A 26,311-nucleotide genomic window follows, 5' to 3' on the forward strand; every position below is an offset into this window, starting at 1 on the left:
CTTTTTGTTTGTTTTTGGTTTAAAAAAAATCCAGATTAATCTTTTTACTTCCTGTCCTCCAGGCTGTCTGTAAACCATAGAAATTTTATTATTTTAGAATGTAGGATATAACAGGCTCATGTAGTAAAATGATACTGGTGATTTAAAATCATGGTGGCCAACTGCTGAACAGAGCCCAAAAATAAGATAGCCTTTTGCAAAAGTCTACTCTGATGATTTAAGACTTACTGCTCAAACAATTCCCTGAGATTCAGCCACATCAGCTTTCTTTGGAGGTAAGCCTCGTCCTCCCCGGTCTACAGAGGCCTGAGCGCTGGGGCTGGGTACAAGTCAAAGGAAGAGAGCTCTGAGAACATTGCTCCGTTACTCAGAGCACATCAAGGTTTTGATCACTGGAGACCTGAGCCACTAATTGGGCCTATAGTGGTATGAGAGGGGGTGGTTAGAATAAGGAGACAGATTTTTAAAAATCTAAGTTTAAGAGCATATGGAAGGCAAATATTGTCTCTAGAGCAATCTAAAATCTCTGGGTTTCAGATGTCTAACTGTGACCCACGTAAGAAAAATGCATTTTACATCACTACCCAGTATGCATCTATAGGCCTAAAACTGAAACAAAAATGTCATGGAACCATACTATGTGTGACAGCTTTGGAGAGTCTCCATTTTATTATTTTTAATTAAGAAAATGCTAGTCAGGGCGCCTGGGTGGCTCACTAGGTTGAGCGTCTGCCTTTGGCTCAGGGCCCTGGGATCGAGCTCCAAGTCGGGCTCTCTGTTCAGCGGAGAGCCTCCTTCTCCTTCTCCCTCTGCTTCTCCCCACTGCTCATGTGCTCTCTCTCTCTGTCTGTCTCTCTCTGTCTCTGCTCTCTCTTTCAAATGAATAAATAAAATCTTAAAAAAAAAAAAAAAGAAAATGCTAGTCAATACCCAGTGAACTCATGTCATTGCCCACATATTGGCCACTTCCCACAGTCTGGAAGAATACTGTCTGAGATCATTGTAAACATTTGCAGTTACCCTTGTTCTGTATTTGCTTTAGAGTTTTTGGTTTTTCGGGGTTTTTTTTGAATTTACATTTAGTTCATGAGTCGCAGAAAATGTCATAGAAATGTTGTGGTTTTTTTTTTTTTTTTTAAATAAAAGTGCTTTAATTTAGCGCAATCTCCCTTTTTATTTACCAGACATGGTTCTGAATCATGTCCGTCCAATCAGGAAACAACAACTGTTATGGTTGGTGGTATTCAGAAAAATGTGAGGCCTGGAATGCTAGAACTGGAGTTGAAGAGGCCTGAAGAGGTAGTCCAGGCCAGCCTGCTTCTCGTGCAGAAGCCTGGAGAAGGACTAGTTGTAATTCATCAGAATGAATTATAGTAGTTTCTATAGTCACGTCCTAGCAGTAGAGTATATTTAAAAATACTGTCACGAGGGCACTGGTGTTGCGAGTGGATGCTTCTGGATCTTAATGTTGGGGGAGAATGTAGAAGCAGCTCTCACTTCTGGGTACCATTGGAGAAGAAGTGGGGCCCATACCCCTGGGACTTCTCTGGCTTGGGCGCTAGAGCAACTCTCAGATGTATGTGTTTGGTTATTTCAGCCTGGGCCTAAGCAGAGTATATATCATAAAAATTTAAAAAGATCAATTAGGGAAAGGGATGGCCCACATCTCGGGAGCTGAGGAAGAAGTCTGGGAATGTGCTGGCCTGAGGTCGTGCTCTGTCTTGAGTCTGTGCATTTCCCATCGTGCCCAGACACGGTGTAGGAAGGTTTGGCTTTGCATCTGAGCCTTCAGTTGCCCAAGAAAGTGAAAAAATAAATTTAATGTTTGTAATATTTGTAAATTTAATATTTGTAAATAAATTTAATATTTGTAATCAAAACCTCATCCCCTAAGATATTGAAACTACAGAAGTAATCACATTTATTTCTGCTAGATTCCGAGGGGCTTTCTAAGTGCTCGCTCCAGTCTTTGGGACTCCTCTCCGTACCTCGCTTTCCTTTAACACATATGTATAAACACTGTGGTCTCTCTTTGGCAAGTCTCGTAGGCTTTTCTTTTATTAGCGTATTATCATAGACGAACAAGCTCTAGGGAGGCCGGGTGATAAATTCCCTTCCTATCCACCTGGCATTTTCTGTGAAATAGACAAACTGTAATACCCACAACGAAGGCAGCATGCTTGTCTTAAGTGCCGTCGTTTATCATATAAAGTCAATGCTAATAAAATGAAGGAATCTGATTTACTTTTAAAACGGAATCAGGAATCAGCAAATTATAGCTTATGGGCCAAATATGGCACATACCTGTTTTTGTAAATAAAATTTTATTGGAACACAGCCATGCCTATTCATTTATATATAATTTACGCCTGCTTTTACATTATAGTGACAGAGTTAAGTAGTTGCTGTAGACACTGTGGGGCCCACCAAAGCCTAAAATCTTTGCCATCTGACCCTTTATAGAAACAGGTTGACTGCCCTGGACGGAAGGAATATTTAGAGACTGAAGTATTGTTTTTAGTAAGAATGGTCGAGACTCTTTTCTCTTAAATGGTGTGAAAAAAATCTTGTCACAATAGATAATAATTCATAACTAGTTTTGATGAGGGAAAAATTCCCAAAGTCTACTGGGTGATTGGGGTCTACTCTTTTTTTTTTTTAAAGTAAGAGATTAAAAATCATTATACATTCATTCATTAATGCTGGGAAGATAGCTAATGAAGCATATATGAAAGATTATGTGTGGCTCACTTATAATTTAACTGTGCAGTGAGGGCTGGTCACATGATTTCAGCTGGCATTGCCTAGTCTCATAGTCTTTATAATAATTGTGAATTTTAATTAATTTTTACATTTATAAATGTCAATCTATTTGAGATTATGCTTGCTACAGATCAATAAGGCTAAGCTAATAGTCACTTGCAAAGAGCCCCATATTTCTTGTATTTAATAAGTGTAGTTCAGTATGTTAAAAATGAGTATTTAATCATCTGTTTCGCAGTCACAGAATTGAAGCTATAAAACATGGGGCCGTGTTGCTCCCGATTAGGGCGGTTTAAATATGAGTTTTCTAATGTGTGCTCATCTTTTTATTTTTTTTTTAACAGACTTGTGGAAGAGAGCAAACTGATCCCACTCATTTTTGAAGTAATTCTGGTAAGAACGGAAATGTGTCTCTGAAATTCAAGTGATGTTTAAAAATTTTTAAGGTTTCAACCATGTTGTGGGGTTGGGTTCTAACCCTTACTCTGTCCAGAAGGATTCTGTGCCCTTCATCATCTCACTTCACCTCACTGGGCCTCAGTTTCTCTATCTGAACTCTTGTCCAGCTCTGAAATGGTATGGGACACTGCTTAATGACCTGTCCTCTTTTACAAAGCCTTCATCTGGGATTGGTTTGTGGAGGAAGGGCAGAGGGATGACCACTGCACTTCAGTATGAATTTTTTAATGCTCAGTCTGAAGCCCTCTGACTTGGTGATAATTGGGTCTGATCAGCAGTTTGTGCCCATGGCCAGAAAGTTACATTCTTCCAAATGTGGAATAGCTTAACTTCCGTACATCATTCTTTTCTATTCATAGAATGCTACTCCACTGAAAACCGTCTGTTAAAACCTTTCTTCTATGGCTCCTATGTGTAGAGAGTAAAATGGGATTGCAGAGTTGACTTTCCTCACTTCTGATAAATCCCTACTTATACCTGTCTTTAGGCAGGTTTGAGAAGTAAGCTGAAAGTTGAGTTGGAACTTAGAGCAACAGAGTGCCCTTAGCTGAAGAAATATTCTCTTATAACTGGGTTGGCTTTCCCCTTTCACTGAAAACTTTCCTTATATAACTAACTGACAGCATAAGGGACAAAGGAGGGGACAGCTCCCCAGCCGGCTCAGCCTAACCTACCTTGGTCTCCAATGGAGCAATAACCCTAGTCTGATAACTATATGCATGGAAAATTAGCTTTCTCTAATCATCCTAAAATATTGATCTACAAGTTGTTTGTGTGATGGTATGGCTAAATGGTGAAAACATTATTTTTCTTAGCTGCAAGGTGAACCTTTTCCTTCTAGGAAAGTGGGTTGTGTTTGCTGAGCTATGTGGTTTGGACGGGGACAAGAGGTGGCAGTGGGTGGTATTCCCAAGGAATGCTCCGGTGACAAGATGACACAGAGCTGCCATGCTGGGGAATGTGCAAGGTTGGAGGCTGGATTGAATAGCTTTGAATAGTAAGGGGATTTTATAAGCAGTGTCTGGAGAGGAAATAGAGAAGATGGGAGGAGACACATGGAGATGGAGTGCCGTCTGATGGGCATTTTAAACTTTGCTAAATGGCCTGTGTGTCTTCCCATCTTCAGTGAGGGTAGATGTGGCTTGCTAATTTGTTGCAGCGTTGGATCCGTTTTGGAGGACAGTGGGTACAGTAAACTGCGGGCTCTGGGTTTGGTTGGGCACGGGGCACAAGCCAAAGCCGTCCAAACAGCCACATCAGGCTTGCATTTGAAGAGACCAGTGTTGAAGACACGGAGAGCGCTCTAGAGCTAGGACAGGCCTTAAAGGGACATGTGACTTGTTCCCTTGCTGTGGCAGGAGTGTTTCTAACTTGTTTGGGTCAGTACAGCTCCTTTTGTGATTGATAAAAAGTTCTCGTCCTGTCCTTTGGCAATCACTTCAGGGTCTCAAATCTTGTACATAAGAAATTCCTTCTTGAAGGTTACCAAAATCCCTCTGTGCTTGATGAATCTTTGTAAAAATACCACCTAGGAAGATTTCATATCTTTTTTTTTTGAAGATTTTATTTTTGAGAGAGAGAGAGGGAGCTCAGGTGTGCACACAAGCGCAGTAGGGGAGGGGAAGGGCAGAGGGAGAAGCATACTCCCTGCTGAGCTGGGAGCCTGATGCGGGGCTGGATCCCAGGACTCTGGTCCTGGGGTCATGACCTGAGCTGAAGGCAGAGCTTAACCGACTGAGTCACCCAGGTGTCCGAATGGCTTCATATCTTACAAACCACAGAGAATGTTTCATTGATTGATGCCATGATTTAGACCTTTGTCATATGTTGGAGCTGTCATAGAGAGTGGGTAGAGACGATGTCTACTCTCCAGGTGAGGCTCTCAGCTGATCCTGAGCCCTGTGACCTCCCAGGCATATCTGGGATGATGCTTTTCTTCCAATCAGAGCAGCTCCATACTCGGGTTTCTTATAGGATAATATTTCAAAAAGAGGTCCTGCTTCTAAAAAAAAAAAAGTAAAAAAAAAACAACAAACCAGTTGGAAATCACTGTTTTTGGGGACAGGACATTGACGTCCTTGAAGAACATTATTAAATCCCTTTTCTACTTTTATCTTTCTTGAGTTTAATAATCTTAACTTTTTCCCTCTGTATAAATACATTTTTTAATCAGTGAAATGTCTTTGTAGCAGTTATCCTGTGAACAATTACCTTGTCCTTTCTAAATTTTTGTCACTGAGCAAGACATAATATAGCATTTTAGTGATTCTATGATGCGCCTTTTTTTTTCCTTCAGATTTTAACATTTCTGAAACTGGGATGTACTTTCCAAATCAATGGCGTTTTACAATTGCTTTCAGCCAGGTGACCTGGTTGTCATTGCCTTAACCAATTCATTTCACTTTTATTTTTCTTTTTATAAGTGCCCAAGAGTGATGCATTATAAAAATATATGTCTGAATATGTCTAAAAGAGCTCTTTCAATAAAAATAAAATGAACTTTCTAAGTAATAAGAAATCATGTCATAGTTTAATTGACAGCATTTTTCTTTCTTAGGGCTTAATAAAATAATGGTTCATCTTAGAACTGAGGGAGTCCTAGTTTCAGGGAAACACAGTATATACTTCAGTTGGGTTTGGTTTCTAAGCTCAAGGACCTGTGTGGTTTCCACATACATGTAGCAGCTTCTTGGCAACAGTCTGATCAGAAAAGACATAATGAAAAATTGTACAGGGTCCTGCGTATTGGCTACTGTTTGTCTTCTAGCCACCCATTAAAAAAGCAAAAGCTGGAGGTTCACTATGGCCTCCTGATGACTTTTTTCTCTCCTCTTAGCCCAGAACTATTTTCCAGCTTCTTTTGATGTACTTAAAGCGTGATAAAGGCTTTATAACTTCCTCCTTTTCTAGAGGTCCTCATACAATGTACTCTTACCAGCAGTGCGTCCTCTCCTACGTGTTTTTTTCAGTAAGAAAACAATTCTCTTCTGATGGGCAGGAACTGCAGGAACTTCTGTGTCTTTTTTGTGGGCCTGGAGGGAAGTGAAGATGAAAGAAGGAGAACTGTGCATTTTATGTCCTATTTTTTAAAAAATCTTAAGAAAAGCAGGTAGAACAAAGATCTTTAAGTATGGATCAAACTGGTAAAGAGATAGTACAAAGCTGTCATAATCAAAACAGTATGGTACCGTCATAAAAATAGACACGTAGATCAGTGGAACAGAATAGAAAGCCTAGAAATAAATCCATGCTTTTATGGTCAATCTATGGCAAGAGAGGCAAGAACATGCAATAAGGATAAAACAGTCTCTTCAACAAACGGTGTTGGGAAAATTGGACAGCTACATGCAAAGGACTGAAACTGGACCACTATCTTACCATACCCAAAAATAAACTCAAAATGGATGAAAGACCTGTGAGACTTGAAACCATAAAATTCTTAGAAGAGAACACAGGCAGTAATTTCTCTGACATCAGCCATAGCAACATTTTTCTAAATATGTCTTCTCAAGCAAGCGAAACAAAAGCAAAAATAAACTACTGGGACTACACCAAAATAAAAAGCTTTGCACAGGAACAGAAACCACCTATAAAACAGAAAGGCAACCTACTGATAGGGAGAAGATATTTGCAAATCATATATCTGATAAGGGGTTAATGCTCAAACTATATAAAGAACTTGTTCAACTCAACACCAAAGAAAACAAACAAGCCAATTAAAAAAATGGGAAGAGGACCTGAACAGACATTTCTCCAAGAAGATATACAGATGGCCAACAGACACATGAAAAGATGCTCAATATCATTAATAATTAGGGAAATGCAAATCAAAACTACTATGAGTTATCACCTCCCACCTGTCAGAACAGCAAGAATGAAAAGAACTAGTGTTGGCAAGGATGTGGAGAAAGAAGATCCTTCATGCACTGTTGGAGGAAATGTAAATTGGTGCAGCCACTGTGGAAAACAGTATAGAGATTCCTCAAAAAAATTAACAATAGAAATACCATATGATCCAGTAATTCCTCTAATTGGTATTTACCCAAAATAAAAAGAAAACCCTTTGAAAAGATACTCGCACCCCTATGTTTATTGAAGCATTATTTACAATAGCCAAGATATGGAAGCAACCCAAGTGTCAAGTGATAGATGAATGGATAATGAACACACACACACACACACACACACACACACACACACACACACACACAGAGGAATATTACCTAGCCATAGAAATGATGAGATCTTGCCATTTGCAACAACATGGATGGAGCTAGACGATATTATGCTAAGTGAAATAAGTCGGAGAAAGACTAATACCATATGATTTCACTTCTTTGTGGAACCTAAAAAACAAAACAAATGAATAAACAAAAAGAATCAGATCTATAAATACAGAAGACAAACTGATGGTTGCCAGGGGTGAGGGGGATGGGCAAGATGGGCGAAGGGGAATGGGTGGTACAGGCTTCCAGTTATGGACTAAAGAAGTCATGAGAATAAAAGGCACAGACAGCATAAGGAACATGGTCAATGGTAATGAAATAGTGTTGTATGGCGAAGAGCCGAGGATACTGGTCAAATCACTGTGTTGTACGCCTGAAACGAATGTAACATTGTATGTCAAGTACACTAAAAAAAACCACAACTGGTTAAAGATATACCAATTGAGAGTAGTTTTTATGGTTTGGAAAAAAAGCCCAATCTCCCAGTCCTAAGTGCCTCCTCAGGAGCACAGCGCCCCCTCCTGTCTGGACGGCTAACCGTCTGGGCCCTCTGGATCCATCATAGAGGAAGAAGGATGTGCAAGCACATAACTGGACAGTAGTGTAGGAGCTTTATGGAGGGAGGGAGAGAATGCTGTGGATCCCAGGGGTGGAAGGGACTCACCGCTCATTGCGAGGAGAGGAGTCTCACAGAAGAAGTAACCTTTGAATGTGGCCTTGAGGGAGTTGCCATGAGGAGAGGGGGCATTCCAGCATGGGGGATGGTGAGTACTTAGCTGTGCCTGGACCAGAGACCGTGGAGAAATGCAGGGAGTGAGGCTGGAGGGTAGTTTGGGCACAGATCCTGCAGGCTTTATATTGTGGTGGTTTCATATTTGTTTGGCTTTGCAAATAATTGATGCTTTTCAAAATCAGATAGTATCCTCTACTTAGGAAAAAGAAAATATTTTAGAGCCTCTAGCTTCAAGGACTGTGTGCACTGAGGAGGTAGACTGCTCAGCCAGAGGTTGGGACTTGGAGAGAATCAGGCTTAGGGTCATGGAATTATATGGAAAGCTTGAGAGTGGTTGAGGGCTGGATTCTGTGAGTTCTCTGCAAATCTCCATCAGCGAGGCTTTTGAAATCAGCCACAGGGAGAGTGGGGGAAGGAGACATAAAAATGCAGGGCAGGTCTCAGAGGTTTGATCTAAGGACCCAGGACTTCCAACACCACATTCAGGCCAGAGAGCAGGCAGAATGTTTTTAATCCTGGGATCCGGCTGCAAGTGTCTCAGCTCTTGGCAGGCCAAGAGGGTAGGAAAAGCCAGGTAGCTGATTGCTTACAAAAAGGGAGCTGTCACAGCAGCTGGGCGCTGCTTCCCTGGCAGGGCCCACATGGCCTCATGAGGCAGCTGTGTTGAGTGGGGACTGGCGGCTCAGGCAGTGTGCTTGGACTAAACTAAATAGATTCTAATGCATAGTCTTGAGGGTGTAGCATGCTAAGGCAGCCTGGACCTGTGTATCAAATGTGGGTTCTTAAGAACAGGAGCCATCAGAGGGACCCGGGGGCTTGGTTTCAAGTGCAGAGTTGCCCGTGGAGCAGAATGGAAGGCATTCTTCTTCCCCCTTTGCCACTTTCCAAAGAGTAGAAGTTACTTTTAAATCAGAAACTAATAATGTACGGTATGGTGACTAACAACATAATAAAAAAAATTTAAAAAAAAGAAAGAAAGAATAAATGTGTTCCAAGTATGAATTTGGATGAATCAGCCTTTGGATTTTGCTATAACTCTAATCTCTCTTCATTTTATTTTAGTGGTTTATGCTTTGGCCTACTTCAGTAAATCATTTTGATACCAAGTAATACAGGCAAACTGTATTTTATTGGAAAAAAATCTTTATTCTTGGCAGATTTTCCAATATGTGCCAAAATATCTCTGTCATGATAGTTTATGTCTGTTTCCAAACAAACAAAGAGCAATTTCAGTGGCAAATGTTAACAATAAAAATGGGATTAGCAATACGCTAGTTTGACGATTATATTGTTTTAACAATCTTGAGGATAGCAGCTGAAGCAACCTCGAGTACATCTTTCAAGTCAACGGTATCTTTAGAAAAGAGTCTCTTTATGGACCCTTGTAGCCTGAAGGATTTAATCATGGAGACACCAACACAGTCCAGACTGGCAGCCACATTACATTTAAGGAATGTTGTCAGTCCTGTGCATTCGTCAGGCTTGTAAAATTACTTTGCTCTTTTCTAGTTGCAACCCATCTGATGTGAATTGGTTCTCTTAGGGTATGTTAAAATGACAAGTTTCTTATAAGATTAAGAATCTGCACACTTGTGTCCAATATGCCATTAATATGATTCTGCTGTGCACATAGGCATGAATTTCTAAAGTAGCGAACAAGATTTGATTAAAATTTCAAATGCTTGACTTATGAAGATCCTTTCAAAGTTATACAAAGAGTACTCACTGGATGTAAGAGAAATCTGTTTCTTCAACCTACATGAATACCTATTCAGGATTTCTGTAGATTTCAGAATGGAACTGTATAACCCGACTGCTGTTGTATACAAGACGATTTTATACACACTACTCACACACTGTTATTAAAGTATGTGCTTTCAGGTGGGTTTTTTTTTTTTTTCTGTGGGGAGGATATGCATGGATCTGCTCTTGGTAGCTTATGTCATCAATTTGTATTTGCAAAATAGCTCTCTAGGGCAACAGTGCAGTCTACTGATGCTGGATTAAATGTAGTGAAGTTACCCATACCGCTCCTGAACACGTGACTAATCTGATCGGTGTCCTGTTATCTGGTTAGCCAAATAAATGGGTTGAAGCTAAATAAAATAAACTTATATCAGCAAACTTGGTGTAAAGCACAACTAGTTTCTGCATAATTAGCCCAATTGGTTTGAAAGAAGATGGACTTCATTAAGATAAAAACCACATATTGTGTCCACTGAAAAAATGCTGAAGTAGAGCTGAGGAAATCTTTGGTCAATCACAGGGCACACACTGGGAATGTATCACATATGGCCTCTGCCGAGCCAGTGGAGTCCTGAGTTTTATCTTCAGCACTCTGTTTCTAGTTAGTTCTGCTCTAGATTCTGGGCTTCACTTTGAGGAAGCAGTATTCCTTCTTCCTTCTCTCTAAGGAGACAGTCTAGTTAAAAAGCATAGAAATAGACAAATGATATGTACTCCCTAGGAGTGTAGCTTTTGCATTTTTTGGTTTTTACTCTTAATTGGTTGTGGAATTAGACTTGCAAAAAGAGTGAGGGTAAGCTAGGGCACCCTGCACTTCTCAGTGTGGTAGCCAGTAGCCACACAGAGTACTGAACAGAGATGTGCTCTAAGCGTCAAATAAGGGATTAAAAAAAAAGAAAGTTAAGTAGCTGATTAATTTTCCGATATTGATTATATGTTAAAATAATATTTTGGCTATATTGGGCTAAGTGAAGTATCATTAAATTAATTCCATCTGTTTCTTTTTGTTTATTGCAGCTTCTAGAACATTTCAGACATGTGGTTTGCATTCTATTCCTGTTGGGTAGTGCTGTAGTAGGTGATTTTCTGGTCTTGTATCCTCAGTTACATTGTGAGTTTCACTTAGGGAAGAACCCACACTGTGTACAACCTCATTTGCCCCCAGCACATTGCCCTCCTGCTTTTTGCCTTTCAGTATGTATTGATTCATTTGTGAACAAGTGAGGGAGGTGAGGCATGACTGTTATATTTAGATCCTTCTTTGCTAGACTGGGGTCACCAGCGGATCTTTCTCCCCTTGATGGTGGTGGGAAGATGAAATAGTAAGACGGGCCAATGTTTTCCAGGTGACATACTCATGAAAGGCAATTTGGTTGTAGTTCCCCTGACTTCTGTCCTTGGCTGGTGACACCATTTGATTTTACTGGTTTCCTGACCCTGGACCATCTGGGAATGCCCATTCATTGGCCACTGGCTGCCATTGGCCACCTCTGGGTTCAGGCTTGTGTTAAAAAATAGAATTCCTGCAGTGGTCATTAGGCATTGACCAGTCTCATGACTCCAAAACGTTTGTGTTTAGGCCCCTTTGATAGATGGGGGCAGAGTAGAATGACTCGTGGTAAGTACAAAGACTTTACTGGAAGGGCCTAGTGTAAGATCAGTGATTACTCATTCTCCATATGTAACCACTGAATATTACTTTTTCTTTAACTTCTTCGGTAATGTAGGATTCGATCAAGTTTATTCGTGAACAAAATGATTAAAAATACCCACTTTTTAAGAAAGTGGAAATGTCAGCAAAAAGTTACTTGTTTAGCTGAAAGCCACAAACGTCTATTAGCATTTGCTTTTGATGCTCTTTGCGTTTGTTTTCTTGGATGAGCAAGAAAGAGCAGAATTTATACGCTTACCCAGAGCTGCAAAGGATTTTCAGACTGAGCCAGGAAATCTGATGGACTGAAGCAGTTTACAGATTTATGGGGAAAGGAAAGCTTTTTAAATAGCACTAGCAAGTGAAATTGCATTTTGGATTTATTAGAGGCACCAAATTGGAGAAAGACTGGGAGGAGAAGCCAGTAAGGGCAAATTATTACATAGGATTTTTAGGTGTTTTTTTTTTCTGGTAACAAAATCAGTGCCCTACTTGTAAAGAGTTCAAACCGGTACAGAAATGTCTAACATAGAATGTGAAGATCTTCCATTATATCACACCGCACAGCTTAATCCATAGTCTTATTCTTTTCCACCCATGTGTTAGATCTCTAACTTTTAAAATCAAAAACAGAACCGTACTAAATATTCTATTTTGTTCTATTCTATTTACTTTATAGTGTCCATGGCAGAGTTGTGTATATGTGGCACATATGTATTATTTATTCTATTTCATGGCCATATAATATTTCATTGTATTAACATCATTTATTTAGCCAATCCCCACTGATGGACACTTAAAAGATTTTTTTACCTTACTTTTTTGCTAATATGAGCAACACTGAACTGAAAATCTTTGCCGTATCTTTGCACTTCTGTGAGTTTCTCTAAATTTTTAAAAAGTCAAATTGTTATGTCAAAGTATATGTATATTTTATATTACTCTCAAAAATGTTAATATAAAATTTCCCACATAGCAGTAATATAAAATATTACCGACTGTGTCATGCTCACAGTATCATTTCATTGTCAGTTCGTGTTTTGACTGGTTTGCTTTTTAATATCTGTCAAATAGTTCCTTTTTTTAAAAGATTTCATTTATTTATTAGAGAGCTTGCTAGCACAAGCAGGGGGAGGGGCAGAGGGAGAAGGAGAATCAGACTCCCCACTGAGCAGGGAGCCCCACGCAGGTCGATCCCAGGACCCATCGTCACTACCTGCCGAAGGCAGACGCTCAACCAACTGAGCCACGCAGGCGCCCCTCTTTTTTTTTTTTTTTTTCCCCTTATAGCTTCTGTGTTTTCCAGCATGCTTGAGCAAGGACTTCCCCTCAAAAAATTTACATAATATCCATCTTTTATTCTCTACATTTCTGATGTCATGATTACATTTTAAATCTTTGCTCTAAAATAACTTTGTTGTAAGGAATAAGTTCAAATCCAGCTTTTCTCTTCCCCACACCTCCCTTTCTCCATCACTGAATTATTGTTCTGATACTGTTTGTTGGTGGAATTCATCGTTACGGTGACTTGAAATATTATATTTATCATTCATTTGCTCGATTCTATATATTGTTTATTGTCTGTATGGGCATACATTTCGCTGCATATATTTAGCATGTGTAATTTGATGAGTTTTTATACATGTATATTCAATCAAGACAATGAACATATCCATTATCCCCCTAAAATTTCGCATTCCTATTTGTAATCCATCCCTCTCTACTCCTTCCTGTCCCAGGCAACTATTAATTTGCCTTCAGTCACTATAGATTAGCTTTCACATGATAGTTTGCATATAGAATTTTATATAAAAAAGTAATAAGATATGGACTTTTTTTTTTAATGGACTCCTGGCTTCTTTCACTGAGTGAACTTATTTCGAGTTCATCAGTGTTGTAGTATGTATCAGTAGTTCATTTGTTTTTGTTGCCGAATGCTGTTCCATTGCAAAGAATAAAAATATGCATTAAGCCCTGCATCAGGCTCCCTGCTCAGTGGGGAGTCTGCTTCTTCTCCCTCTGCCTGCTACTCCCCCTGCTTGTATGTGTGCACTCTCTCCCTCTCTCCCTCTCAAATAAATAAATAATATCTTTTTAAAAAAAATATGTGTTAAGCTCTGTGATGTGATATTATGGAAGATCTTCATAGTCTATGTTAGACATTTTTGTACCGTTTGAACTCTACATTGCATCGATACTCTTTATCCATTGCATGGATATACTACAGTTTATTGAGCCATTCAGCTGTTGAGGGACATTTGGGTTGCTGTCACTTTGGGGCTAATGCCCAGGTATGGAATGGGTGGTGTATAGAACAGGTGTATGTTTAATTTTTTTTTTTTATGTTCAGTTAGCCAACATATAGTACATCATTAGTTTTTGATGTAGAGTTCAAGGATTCATTAGCTGCATATAACAACCAGTGCTCCTGACAACATGTGCCCTTCTTAATACCCATCACGTGGTTACCCTATCCTTCCATCCCCCTCCATTCTGTAATCATCAATTTGGTTCCCAGAGTCCAGAGTCTCTAATGGTTTGTCTCTGATTTCTTCCCAGTTTTCCCTCCCTTCCCCTATTGTCCTCTGCACTATTCCTTATGTTCCACATATGAGTGAAACCATGTGATAATGGTCTTTCTCTGTTTGACTTATTTCACTTAGCATAATCCCCTCCAGTTCCATCCATGTCAGTGCCAATGGTGGGTATTCATCCTTTCTGATGGCTGAGTAATATTCTATTATATATATTAACCACATCTTCTTTATCCGTTCTTCTGTTGAAGGCCATCTCAGCTCCTTCCACGGTTTGCCTATTGTGGGCATTGCTGCTATGAACATTGGAATGCATGTGCCCCTTCTTTTCACTACATTTGTATCTTTGGGGTAAATACCCAGTAGTGCAATTGCTGGATCATAGGGTAGCTCTATTTTTAACTTTTTGAGGAACCTCCACACTGTTTTCCAAAGTGACTGCACCAGCTTGCATTCCCACCAACAGTGTAAGAGGGTTCCCCTTTCTCCACATCCTCTCCAACATTTGTTGTTTCCTGCATTGTTAATTTTTGCCATTCTAACTGGTGTAAGGTGGAATCTCATTATGGTTTTGATTTGTATTTCCCTGATGGCTAGAACTTTTGGGACTTCATCAAGATAAAAGGCTTCTGCACAGCAAAGGTAACAGTCAACAAAACTAAGAGGCAACCCATGGAGTGGGAGAAGATATTTGCAAATGACATTACAGATAAAGAACTGGTGTCTAAGCTCTATAAAGAACTTACCAAACTCAACACCCAAAAAACAATCCAGTCAAGAAATGGGCAGAAGTCATGAACAGACACTTCTCCAAAGAAGACATAAAAATAGCTAACAGAAACGTGAAAATATGTTTAACTTTTTAAGAAACCGCAAAACCATTTTTGAACATGGCTATACTCTTTTAAAAAGAGACCCATTAGCAGTGGATGAGAGTTGCCGTTATTCCACGTTTTCATTAACACTTGATTTGATGAACCTTTTTTGTTTTAGACATTGTAATAGATTTGTAGTAGCATATCAGTGTGGCTTAATTTGTATGTCCTTGCTTATTATTTTTTGGGGGTTTATTTGCCATCTGTGTATGTGTGTGTATCTTTATAAATCTTTTATATATACAAGGTATCTATATAAATCTTCTGACCATTTTTTTATTGTTTGTTTTCTTGTCACTGAGTTGTAAGAGTTCTTTTTTATATCTACCTAAAGCACTTTGTCAGTTGTAGATTCTGAGTATTTTTATGGCAGTGTGTCGTTTGCTTTTTTATTTTCATAGTAGCGTTCAGAATACTAAAGTTTCTGAATACTGGAAGTTTTCAATTTTGATGAAGTCCAAATATTTTTTCTTTTTAATACTATATACATTTTGCATACTACTTAAGAAATACTTGCCAATTGCTGGATCATAGGGTAGCTCAATTTTTAACTTTTTAAGGGACCTCCACACTGTTTTCCGAAGTGGCTGTACGAACTTGCATTCCCACCAACAATATAGGAGGGATCCCCTTTCTCCACATCCTCTCCAACAATTGTTGTTTCCTGCCTTGTCAATTTTTGCCATTCTGACTGGCGTAAGGTGGTATCTCAATGTGGTTTTGAATGCATTTCCCTGACGGCTAATGATTTTGAACGTTTTTTCATGTGTCTCTTAGCCATTTGCATGTCTTCATTGGAAAAGTGTCCGTTCATATCTTTTGCCCATTTTTTTATTTATTGTTTCTTGTGTATTGAGTTTGAGAAGTTCTTTGTAGATCTTGGATACCAGTCTTTTATCTGTAGTGTCCTTTGCAAATATATTCTCCCATTCCGTGGGCTGCCTCTTAGTTTTTTTGACTGTTTCCTTGGCTGTGCAGAAGATTTTTATCTTGATGAAGTCCCACAAGTTCATTTTTTCTTTTGTTTCTCTTGCCTTTGGAGATGTGTCATGAAAAAAGTTGCCATGGCTGATGTCAAAGAGGTTGCTGCCTATGTTCTCCTCTAGGATTTTGATGGATTCCTGTCTCACATCGAGGTCTTTCATCCATTTGGAGTTTATCTTTGTGTATGGTGTGAGAGAGTGGTCAAGTTTCATTCTTTTGCATGTAGCTGTCCAATTTTCCCAGCACCATTTATTGAAGAGACTGTCTTTTTTCCACCGGATGTTTTTTCCTGCTTTATCAAAGATTAGTTGCCCAAAGAGCCGAGGGTCCATTTCTGGGTTCTCTATTCTGTTCCATTGGTCTATGTGTCTGTTTTTGTGCCAGTACCATGCTGTCTTTGTGATCACAGCTTTGTAGTACAGCTTGAAATCCGACAATGTGATGCCCCCAGCTTTGTTTTTCCTTTTCAACAATTCCTTGGCGATTTGGGGCCTTTTCTGGTTCTAAAAAATTTTAAGGGCTGTTTGTTCCAGTTCTTTGAAAAATGTCATAGCTATTTTTATCGGGATGGCATTGAAAGTGTAGATTGCTCTGGGTGGCACAGACATTTTAAGTATGTTAATTCTTCCGATCCATGAGCATGGAATATTTTTCCATCTTTTTGTGTCTTCTTCAATGTCTTTCAATAGTGATTTGTAGTTTCTAGAATATAGATCCTTTACGTCTCTGGTTAAGTTAATTCCGAGATAATGTATGATTTTTGGTGCTATCGTAAGTGGAATGGATTCCCTAATTTCTCTTTCCTCAGTCTCATTGTTCGTGTATAGGAATGCACCTGGTTTCTGAGCATTTGCAATACTGGGTATTTACCCCAAAGATACAGGTGTAGTGAAGAGGAGGGCCATATGCACCCCAATATTCATAGCAGCATTGTCCACAATAGCTAAATCGTGGAAGGAGCCGAGATGCCCTTCAACAGATGACTAAATTAAGAAGATGTGGTCCATGTATACAATGGAATATTACTCAGCCATTAAAAAGAAAGATTTCTCAACATTTGCTGCAACATGGATGGCACTGGAGGAGATAATGCTAAGTGAAATAAGTCAAGCAAAGAAAGACAATTATCATATGGTTTCACTCATTTATGGAACATAAGAAGTGGGAAGATCGGTAGGAGAAGAAGGGGAAGAAGAAAGGGGAGGTAAACAGAAGGAGGAATGAACCATGAGAGAGTATGGACTCTGGGAAACAAACTGAGGGCTTCAGAGAGGAGGGGGGTGGGGGAATGGGATAGGGTGGTGATGGATATTAAGGAGGGCACGTATTGCATGGTGCACTGGGTGTTGTAATGAATCATGGAACTTTACATCGAAAACTAGGGATGTACTGTATGGTGACTAACATAATACAAGTTAAAAAAAAAAGAAATACTTACAAAACCACGTTCATAAAATTTGCTCATGTGCTTTCTTTTACTTTGTTTTTTGTTTTGTTTTGTTTTTAAATTCAGTAAGTTCACATATACTGTATTATTTGTTTCAGGGGTAGAATTTAATGATTCTTCAGTTGCATATAACACCCAGTGCTCATTGTATCAAGTGCCCTCTTTGATGCCCATCACCCAGTTACCCCATCCCTCCGCCCACCTCCCCTCCAGCAACCCTCAGTTTGTTTCCTAGTGTTAAGGGTCTCTTATGGTTTGCCTCCCTCTCTGATAGTGTTAGCTCTTACACTGAGATCTGAAAATATATTTGAGTATTTGGTGTGAAGTGAGAGTTGGGGTTTATTTTCTTTCTTGAGGGTATCCAATTGTTCCAGCACCATTTGCTGAAAAAATTATCCTTTTTGTGTTGAATTACTTTGACTCCTTTGGTTAAAAGTTAATTAATCATTTATGTGTGAGTTTATCTCTGGACTGTCTCTTCTGTTCCTTTGTTTTACATGTATAAGTCCTTTCCATTTCCATGTAGATTTTAGCATCAGCTTGTCAGTTTCTCTCCCAAAATGCCTGTTGATTTATGGACTCTACACATGATTTGGATGAGAACTGACATCTGAATAACACTGTTGTTTGATCCATGAGCTTGGTATATCTCTATTTATTTGGATATTCTGTGATATCTGTCAGCAGTGTTTTGTAGTTTTTATTGTATAAGAAGCGTATATACACAACCTTTCTCAAATTTAACTCTAGGAATTAAATATTTTTGATGCTATTGTAAGTGGCCTTCTTTAACTTCCATTTCGGATTGTTCATTGCTAGCATATAAAAAAAGAATTGATTTTTGTGTGGTGACCTTGTATCCTGCAACCTAGCCAAACTCACTTTTTATTTCTAATAGCTTTATGATAGAATCTTTAGAATTTTCTACATAAATGATCATGACATTTGTAAATAAAACTATTACTTTTTCTTTTACAATCTGTATGCCTTTTGTTTTCTTTCCCTTTTTGCACTGGCTAGGACTTCCAGTGCAGTGTTGTACAGAGTGGTGAAAGCAGGCATCGTAGGCTCTTTCCAGATCCTAGGGAGAAAGGATTATCTCTGATATGGGCTGTAGGTTTTTTGCAGAGTCTTTTAGTAGGCTGAGAAGTTCTCTTTCATTCTTAGTATGCTGAGATTTCAGTGTGATGGATTTTTTTTCTGCATTATTGAAATGATCATATAGTTCTTTAAAAATTTTTTTAATATGGTAAATTTATTCATTGATGTTTGTGTTAAACCAACCTTGCTACCTGGATCTAAACCCCATGTGACTATGCTCCCTGATTTCTTTAATATAATGTTGGATTTGACTTAGTAAAAATTTTAAGAATTTTTGTGACTATGTCCATGAAGGATATTGCTCTGAAATTTTCTATTCTTGTGATCTTTTTCTGATTTTTATATCGGAGAAATGTTGGACTCAAGGAATGAGTTGGAACATGTTCTCTTCGGTTTTCTTGGAATATACTTTTTTTTTTTTTTAGAATTGGTGCTATTTTCTTTTTAAATGTTGAGTAAAAATCACCACTGAAACCATTTGGGCCCAGAATTATCTTTGTGGCATGGAGGTTTAAAATAGAAGTTGATTTTCACTGGATTATTCAGTTTATTTCTTCTTGGTATCTTTCAAGAAATTTGTATATTTCATCTAAGTTATCAGATTTATTGGCATGAAATTGTTTATGATATTCTCTTACCTTTTCGTGTCTTAATCTATAGTGATGCCTCCCTGTCATTTCTGATGTTGCTTATTTGAATGGCAATGAGAAATTGAATTTTTTTTTTTCTTGATCCACTTGACTAGAGTTTTACTTACTTTGGCTGCTCAAAGAACTAGCTTTTTTGCTTGCTTGCTTTCTTTCTTTCTTTCTTTCTTTCTTTCTTTCTTCACCAATTTCTGCTCTTAAATCCTTCTGTTTCCTTTGGGTTTCATTTTTTGCTCTTACTCTAATTTTTTAAGGTAGAAGCTGAGGTCACTGGTTTATGACTTCTCAGTTTTTCTAACATAATCATTTGGTACTATAAATTTCCCCCTAAGCACTGCTGTCATTCCATTCCACAAATTTTGATATGTTTGGTTTCCATTTTCATTTAGTTCTATGTAATTTCTGATTTCCTTTGTGATTTCTTCTTTGATTCATGGGTTATTTAGAACTGCCTTATGTAACTTTCCCGTATTTGGGGCCTACTAAGTATATTTTTATTGATTTCAATTTAATTATATTGTAGTTAGAGAACATACATTTTATGATTTGCATGCTACATAATTTCGTCAGTCTTGTTTTATGGCCCCATGTATGTTCTATTTTGGTAAATGGTCCCTGTATACTTGTAAAGAATGTGTATTGTGCTATTGCTGGCTGGGATGTTCGATGAATGTCAGTTAGGTCAAGTTAGTTGTTAGTGGTGTTCAGTCTTTTATATCTTTACCGGTTTTCTGGGTACTGTTACTATTTTGCTTTTGGTTATATCAGTTTTGTTTAATGTTTTGAAGTTCTATTATTCCATGTAAAAATTAAATTTAGGATTATTTGTTGTCTTGAGGAATGGAACTCTTTATCACTATGAGATGCCACTCTTTCTTCCTGGTAATGTTATTTATCCTGAAAACTACTTTGTCTGATGTTACCATCACCACTGTAGCTTTCCACTCTTAGTGGTATTAGTAAGGCATGTATCCTTTTCCATCCCTTAACTTTTAGCCTATTTATGCCTTTATATTCAAAGAGGTATTTTCTTGAAGAGAGATGTAGTTGGGGCTTGCGTTTTTATTCAGTCTTATAATAGTAGTCTTCTATTTAGATGTTGAGAACATTTTCATTTAATGTAATTATCAATGTTAATATATTTAAATCTACAATCTTCCTACTAGCTTTCTGTTGTTTCTCCTGTCCTTTCTCTCTTATTTCTATCTTTTCTAGCCATCTTCTGGATTGAGTATTTTCCTTTTTAGTGATTGGTGTAGGGTTTACAATACACATCTTTGTGTAACCCACTGTCATGTAGGTAATTACCTTATATAATGGTCACTTCCAAATGTACTACTAGACAAAGTAGCCAGGAGTTTATTGGACATAAAAGATCACAGGTCAAATGGGAAAATTCTCACATCACACAATTTGTTGAATCAATTAAGTACACACAGTGAGAAGCAAGGGTTAAGAGAAATTAACACGTTTTAAATAGGGTACAAGCAAGGTGAGGTACACAACGCCCAAGTCCTGGGGAACAGAGTATTCGTATCTCACCCCTGTCTGCCGCATCAGCCTCCTCGGAGTTGAAATGTGAGGAAGAGGGCCCATCAACAGAAGCTATCTCAGGCCAACAATGTGTATTTGCTGTGTAAGAGAGACACTGAGAGGTGTGCAGTTGGTGCTGGCTGTAGCTTTGACAAGCTCACCGTCAAAGCTAGATTTTATGGATTTTATTTGTGTTTTTCAGCCAAGAACACACAGGACCTGAGTAGATGTCATCAATGTGTAGCTTACCTAAAACTCATGTTATACTGAATATTTGGTCCTTCCTGGTTTTGTATTTAGTTTAATATTTAGTGTATCATGAATATTTAGGGTCTGATGTCTCATGCATGTTTAATGACTCATGAATCCTTTGGTCCTCTCATCCATTTCCACCCATGTTCAGCATACATATTCTCTACCTGTACATGTCACATTGTATAGGTTTCAAACATCCCATGTTTTTTCTTCTTTTTTTCCTGTGTCAGAATCGAATCCTCTCGAGTGATCTAGAAATGTACTTTATGCCACTTGATGTCTTACGTAAGGACCTCGCAGCAGTGTACTTCTTAGTGACTGTGCATGACATAGGTCATAAACTCAAACTCCTGCAAAACCCTGTGTGATGTGCTGTGCCTGCCTCTCCCTCCTCAGGTCTTACTTCTCTTTCCCTTCCTGACTGTGCTTTCACCACATGGACCTCTCCGTTTCCTGAAGAGGCTATGCATAGGGCTGCTTTTCTCCTACCACAGGACCTTTGCTTTTACTAGTCTCTCCCTAGAATATTCTTCTCCCATTCTTTGCAGAGCAGAGTGCATCCCATCCTGCAGATTTCAGAGAGCCCTTTGTTCTCATCCTCATCTGACATAGTGCTGTGAGAATAAGGGCCATACCCATGTCTCTAGCCTCATCTCCCACCTGGCACAAAGTAGCTTTAGGTGTTGAGTAGCCGCACACGAAGTATCTGTTGAGTTAGGTGAAGGTATAGTGCAGCACTATTCTCAATGTAGGGCTGGGTTTAGTAGGCAAACCATTTTTAAGGTTTTTTGTACGAGTATTTATAAATAAAATTGGCTTGTAGTTTTTGTGTCAAGTCCACTACTGTTTTTTTTTAATAAATAAATCTTTTTTTTTTAAGATTTTATTTATTTATTTGTCAGAGAGAGAGAGCACAAGAAGGGGGGAGAGGGAGAAGCAGGCTCCACGCCCAGCAGGGAGCCCGATGCAGGGCTTGATCCCAGGACCCTGGGATCATGACCTAAGCAGAAGGCAGATGCCTAACCAACTGAGCCACTGTTTTTTTTTTTAAATTTATATCTTGAAATATTTATAGTTTCACAAGTAATTGCAAAGGGAGGACCGAGAGGTCTCGTGTACCTCACCTGGTTTCCCCACAGTTCTTATGTCCTATATAACTATAGTGCAGTATCAGAACGAGAAAATCAACATTGCCACACTGTGCATAGTTCAGTTGATGTGCATTTGGTGAAGTTTGTTTTTTGGCTCAGGATGTGGCCTCTCTTGGTTTACGTTCCATGGACCTCTGAAAGGAATGTGTACTCTGCTCTTATCCCTTGGAGTGTTGTATAAATGTTAATGAGATCCTGTTGACTGATGGTGTTGTTGAGTTCTTCTATAACCTTGCTGATTTTCTCCCTATTTATTCCATCAGCTGCAGAGAGATGGGTGTGGAGGTCTTCAACTGGAATCATGACTTTGTCATTTCTCCTTTTTTACCTCCTAGTTGGTGCTTCGGTGTTTTGCAGCTGTGTTGTTTCATTCATACATCCTTAGGATGTTCATGTCTTCTAGGAGATTTGCAAAATTATGTAATTTTATCATTATTTATTCATTCATTAATTTAGTTATTATTGTTTTATTATTATTGTGTACTATCTCTTTATGTTCCTTCTAATTTTCTTTCCCCTGAAGTCTTTTTCCTAATATCGGTACAGCCACACCTGCTTTCTTTTGATTGATGTTTGCATGGTATACCTTTTTCCTTGCTTTTAATGTTCAAGCCACCTTTATATTTTAAAATGAGTTACTTGTAGATAACATATAGTTGGGTCCTTTGATCCCCCTTAATCCACTCTGCAAGTCTGTCTTTTCAGTGATGTATTTATATGTTTAATATTTAATATAACTACTGATGTGTTAGAAAGTTTACCATTTGTTTTTCACTTTTTTGTTGTTGTTGTTCCTCTGTTTTCTTTTTTCTGCCATCCTGTGGATTACTTGGACGTTATTTTAGAATTCCATTTTGATTTATCTATAGTGTTTTTGAGTTTATCTTTTTGTATAGGTTTGTTAGTGTTTACTCTCAGTGTCATACATAATTTATATACATAGATATAAGTTATAATGATCTAATAATGTCACTGTCTTTTACTAGTTTTAGTAAAGCATGGAAACGATCTCCCTTCACAGAAAATTTGTTTACAAAATTCACCCTCTGAAGCTGTCTGGTCATAGTCCTTCCCCCCCCCCCAAGTTTATTTAAATTCCATTTAGTTAACATATAGTGTAATATTAGTTTCAAGAGTAGAATTTAGTGATTCACCATTTACATGTAATACCCAGTGCTCATCACAAGTGTCCTCATTGATACCTATCACCCGTTTAATCCATCCTCCTGCCCACCTACCCTCCAACAACCCTCAGTTTGTTCTCTATAATTAAGGGTCTGTTTTATGGTTAGTCATCTTTTCTTCTATGTTCATCTGTTTTGATTCTCAAATTCCACGTATGAATGAAGTCATATGGTGTTCGTCTTTCTCTGACTGACTTATTTACTTAGGATGTACAGTCTAACTCCATCCATGTCATTGCAAATGGCAAGGTTTCATTCTTTTTAATGGCTGAGTAGTATTCCATTGTGTATATACACACCACAATTTCTTTATCCATTTATCAGTTGATGGATATTTGGGCTCTTTCCGTAATTTGGCAATAGTTGACAATGCTGCTATAAAGATCGGGGTGCATGTGTCCTGTCAAATCAGTATTTTTGTATCCTTTAGGTAAATACCTAGTAGTCTAATTGCTGGGTCTTAGGGTAGTTCTATTTTTAACTTTTGAGGAACCTCCGTACTGTTTTCCATAATGGCTATATCAGTTTGCATTCCCACCAACAGTGTTAAGGGTGTTCCCCTTTCTCCACATCCTGCCCCATATCTATTGTTTCCTGTATTGTTAATTTTAGCGATTCTGATGGGTGTGAGGTGGTATTTCATTGTGGTATTTATTTTTATTTCCCTGATGATCCGTGATGATGAGCATCTTTTCATGTGTCTGTTGGCCATCTGGACGTCTTCTTTGGAAAAATATCTTTTCATGTCTTCTGCCCATTTCTTAACTGGATTATTTGTTTTTTGGATGTTGAGTTTGATAAGTTCTTTATAGATTTTGAATACTAACCCTTTATCAGATTGATATTTGCAAATATCTTTTGTCATTCCAAAGGTTGCCTTTTGGTTTCATTGATTGTTTCCCTTGCTGTGTAGAAGCTTTTTATCTTGATGAAGTCCCTATAATTCATTTTTGCTTTTGTTTCCCTTGCCTCTGGAAATGTATCAAGTAGGAAGTTGGTATGGCTGATGTCAAAGAGGTTGCTGCCCGTGTTCTCTTCTAGGATTTTGATGGTTTCCTATCTTACATTTAGGTCTTTCATCCCTGTTGAATTTATTTTTGTGTATGGTGTAAGAAAGTGGTCCAGTTTCATTCTTCTACATGTCACTGTCCAGTTTTCCAAACACCATTTGTTGAAGAGACTGTCTTTTTCCAATGGATATTCTTTCCTGTTTCGTTGAAAATTAGTTGACCATATAGTTGGGGTCAATTTTGGGATTTTCTAATCTGTTCCACTGATCTGTGTGTCTGTTTTTTGCCAGTACCATACTGCCTTGATAACAACAGCTTTTGTATTATAGCTTGAAGCCTGGAATTGTGATGCCTCCAGCTTTGCTTTTCATTTTCAAGATTGCTTTGGCTATTTGGGGCTTTTTGTGGTTCCACACATGTTTTAGGATTGTTTGTTTAGCTCTGTAAAAAATGCTGATATTTTGATAGGGATTGCATTAAGTGTGTAGATTGCTTTGGGTAGTATAGACATTTTAACAGTGTTTGTTCTTCCAATCCATGAGCATGGAATGTTTTTCTACTTCTTTGTGTCATATTCAGTTTCTTTCATAAGTGTTCTATAGTTTTCAGACTATATATCTTTACCGCTTTGGTTAGGTTTATTCCTAGATATCTTATGGTTTTTGGTGAGTTGTAAATGGGATCAATTCCTTGATTTCTCTTTCTACTGCTTCATTATTGGTGTATGGAAATGCAACAGATTTCTGTACATTGATTTTTATATCCTGCTACTTTACTGCATTAATGGATCAGTTCTAAGCAATTTTTTGGTGGAGTCTTTTGGGTTTTCTGCATTGAGCATTGTACCATCTGTGAATAGTGAAAGGCTTGACTTCTTCCTTGCTGATTTGGATGCCTTTCATTTCTTTTTGTTGTCTGATTGCTGCAGCTAGGACTTCCAGTACTATGTTAAATAGCAATGGTTAGAGTGGACATCCCTGTCTTTTCCTGATGGCAGAGGAAAAGCTCTCGTTTTTTCCCCACTGAGGATGGTATTAACTGTAGGTCTTTTGTATGTGGCCTTTATGATGTTTAGGTATGTTCCCCTTGTCCCTACTTTATTGAGGGTTTTTATCAAGAATGGTTGCTGTACTTTGTCAAATGCTTTTTCTGTATCTATTGGGAAGATCATATGGTTCTTATCCTTTCTTTTTTTAGTGTGGTGTATCACATTGATTGATTTGTGAATGTTGACCCATCCTTGCAGCCCAGGAATTAATCCCATTTGATCTTGGCGAATGGTTCTTTTATTGTACTGTTTGATTTGATTTGCTAGTATGTCGTTGAGAATTTTTGCATCCATGTTCATCAGGTATATTGGCCTATAGTTCTCTTTATTAGTGAGGTCTTTGTCTGGTTTTGCAATCAAGGTAATGCTGGCAGAATAGAATGTGTTTAGTAGTTTTCCTTCCATTTCTGTTTTTTGGAATAGTTTGAGAAGAATAGTATTAACTCTTCTTCAAATGTTTGGTAGAATCCCCCTGGGAAGCCACCTGGCCCTGGACTTTGGTTTGTTGGGAGATCTTTGATTACTGATTAAATATCTTTGCTGGTTATCAGTCTGTCCAAGTTTTCTATTTCTTCCTTGTTTCAGTTTTGGTAGTTTATAGGTTTCTAAGAATTTATCCATTTTTCCCAGATTGCCCAATTTATTGGCATATAATTTTTCATAATATTATGGTTGTGATCTCTCCTCTCGCATTCATGATTTTAATCGTTTGGGTCCTTTCTCTTTTCTTTTGGATAAGTCTGGCTAGGGGTTTAGCAGTTTTATCTAAGAACCCGCTCCTTGTTTCTTTGATTTGTCCTACTGCTTTTGTTTATTTCTATATCATTTATTTCTGCTCTGTTCTTTATTATTTCTTTTCTTCTGCTGGCTTTAGGCTGCATTTGTTGTTCTTTTTCCTAGCTCCGTTAGATGTAAGGTTAGGTTGTGTATTTGAGATTTTTCTTGCTGATTGAGGCAGGCCTGT

The 26,311-nt window shown here is 38.3% G+C and overlaps 1 protein-coding gene across 8 annotated transcripts in view; it reads left to right on the plus strand.

Moving 5' to 3' along the window:
- Positions 1 to 26,311, plus strand: part of ULK4 (unc-51 like kinase 4) — a 589,354-nt gene that overhangs the window by 271,219 nt on the left and 291,824 nt on the right. For all 8 annotated transcript variants that reach the window (XM_002923807.4, XM_034662175.1, XM_034662178.1 and 5 more), the window contains one exon: positions 3,108 to 3,156. In XM_002923807.4, the coding sequence (XP_002923853.2) occupies positions 3,108 to 3,156 (49 nt within the window). The remainder of the gene's footprint in view (positions 1 to 3,107; positions 3,157 to 26,311) is intronic.

The sequence above is a fragment of the Ailuropoda melanoleuca genome, chromosome 6, assembly GCF_002007445.2.
Source record: "Ailuropoda melanoleuca isolate Jingjing chromosome 6, ASM200744v2, whole genome shotgun sequence".
In the NCBI taxonomy this organism is placed as follows: Eukaryota; Metazoa; Chordata; class Mammalia; order Carnivora; family Ursidae; genus Ailuropoda; species Ailuropoda melanoleuca.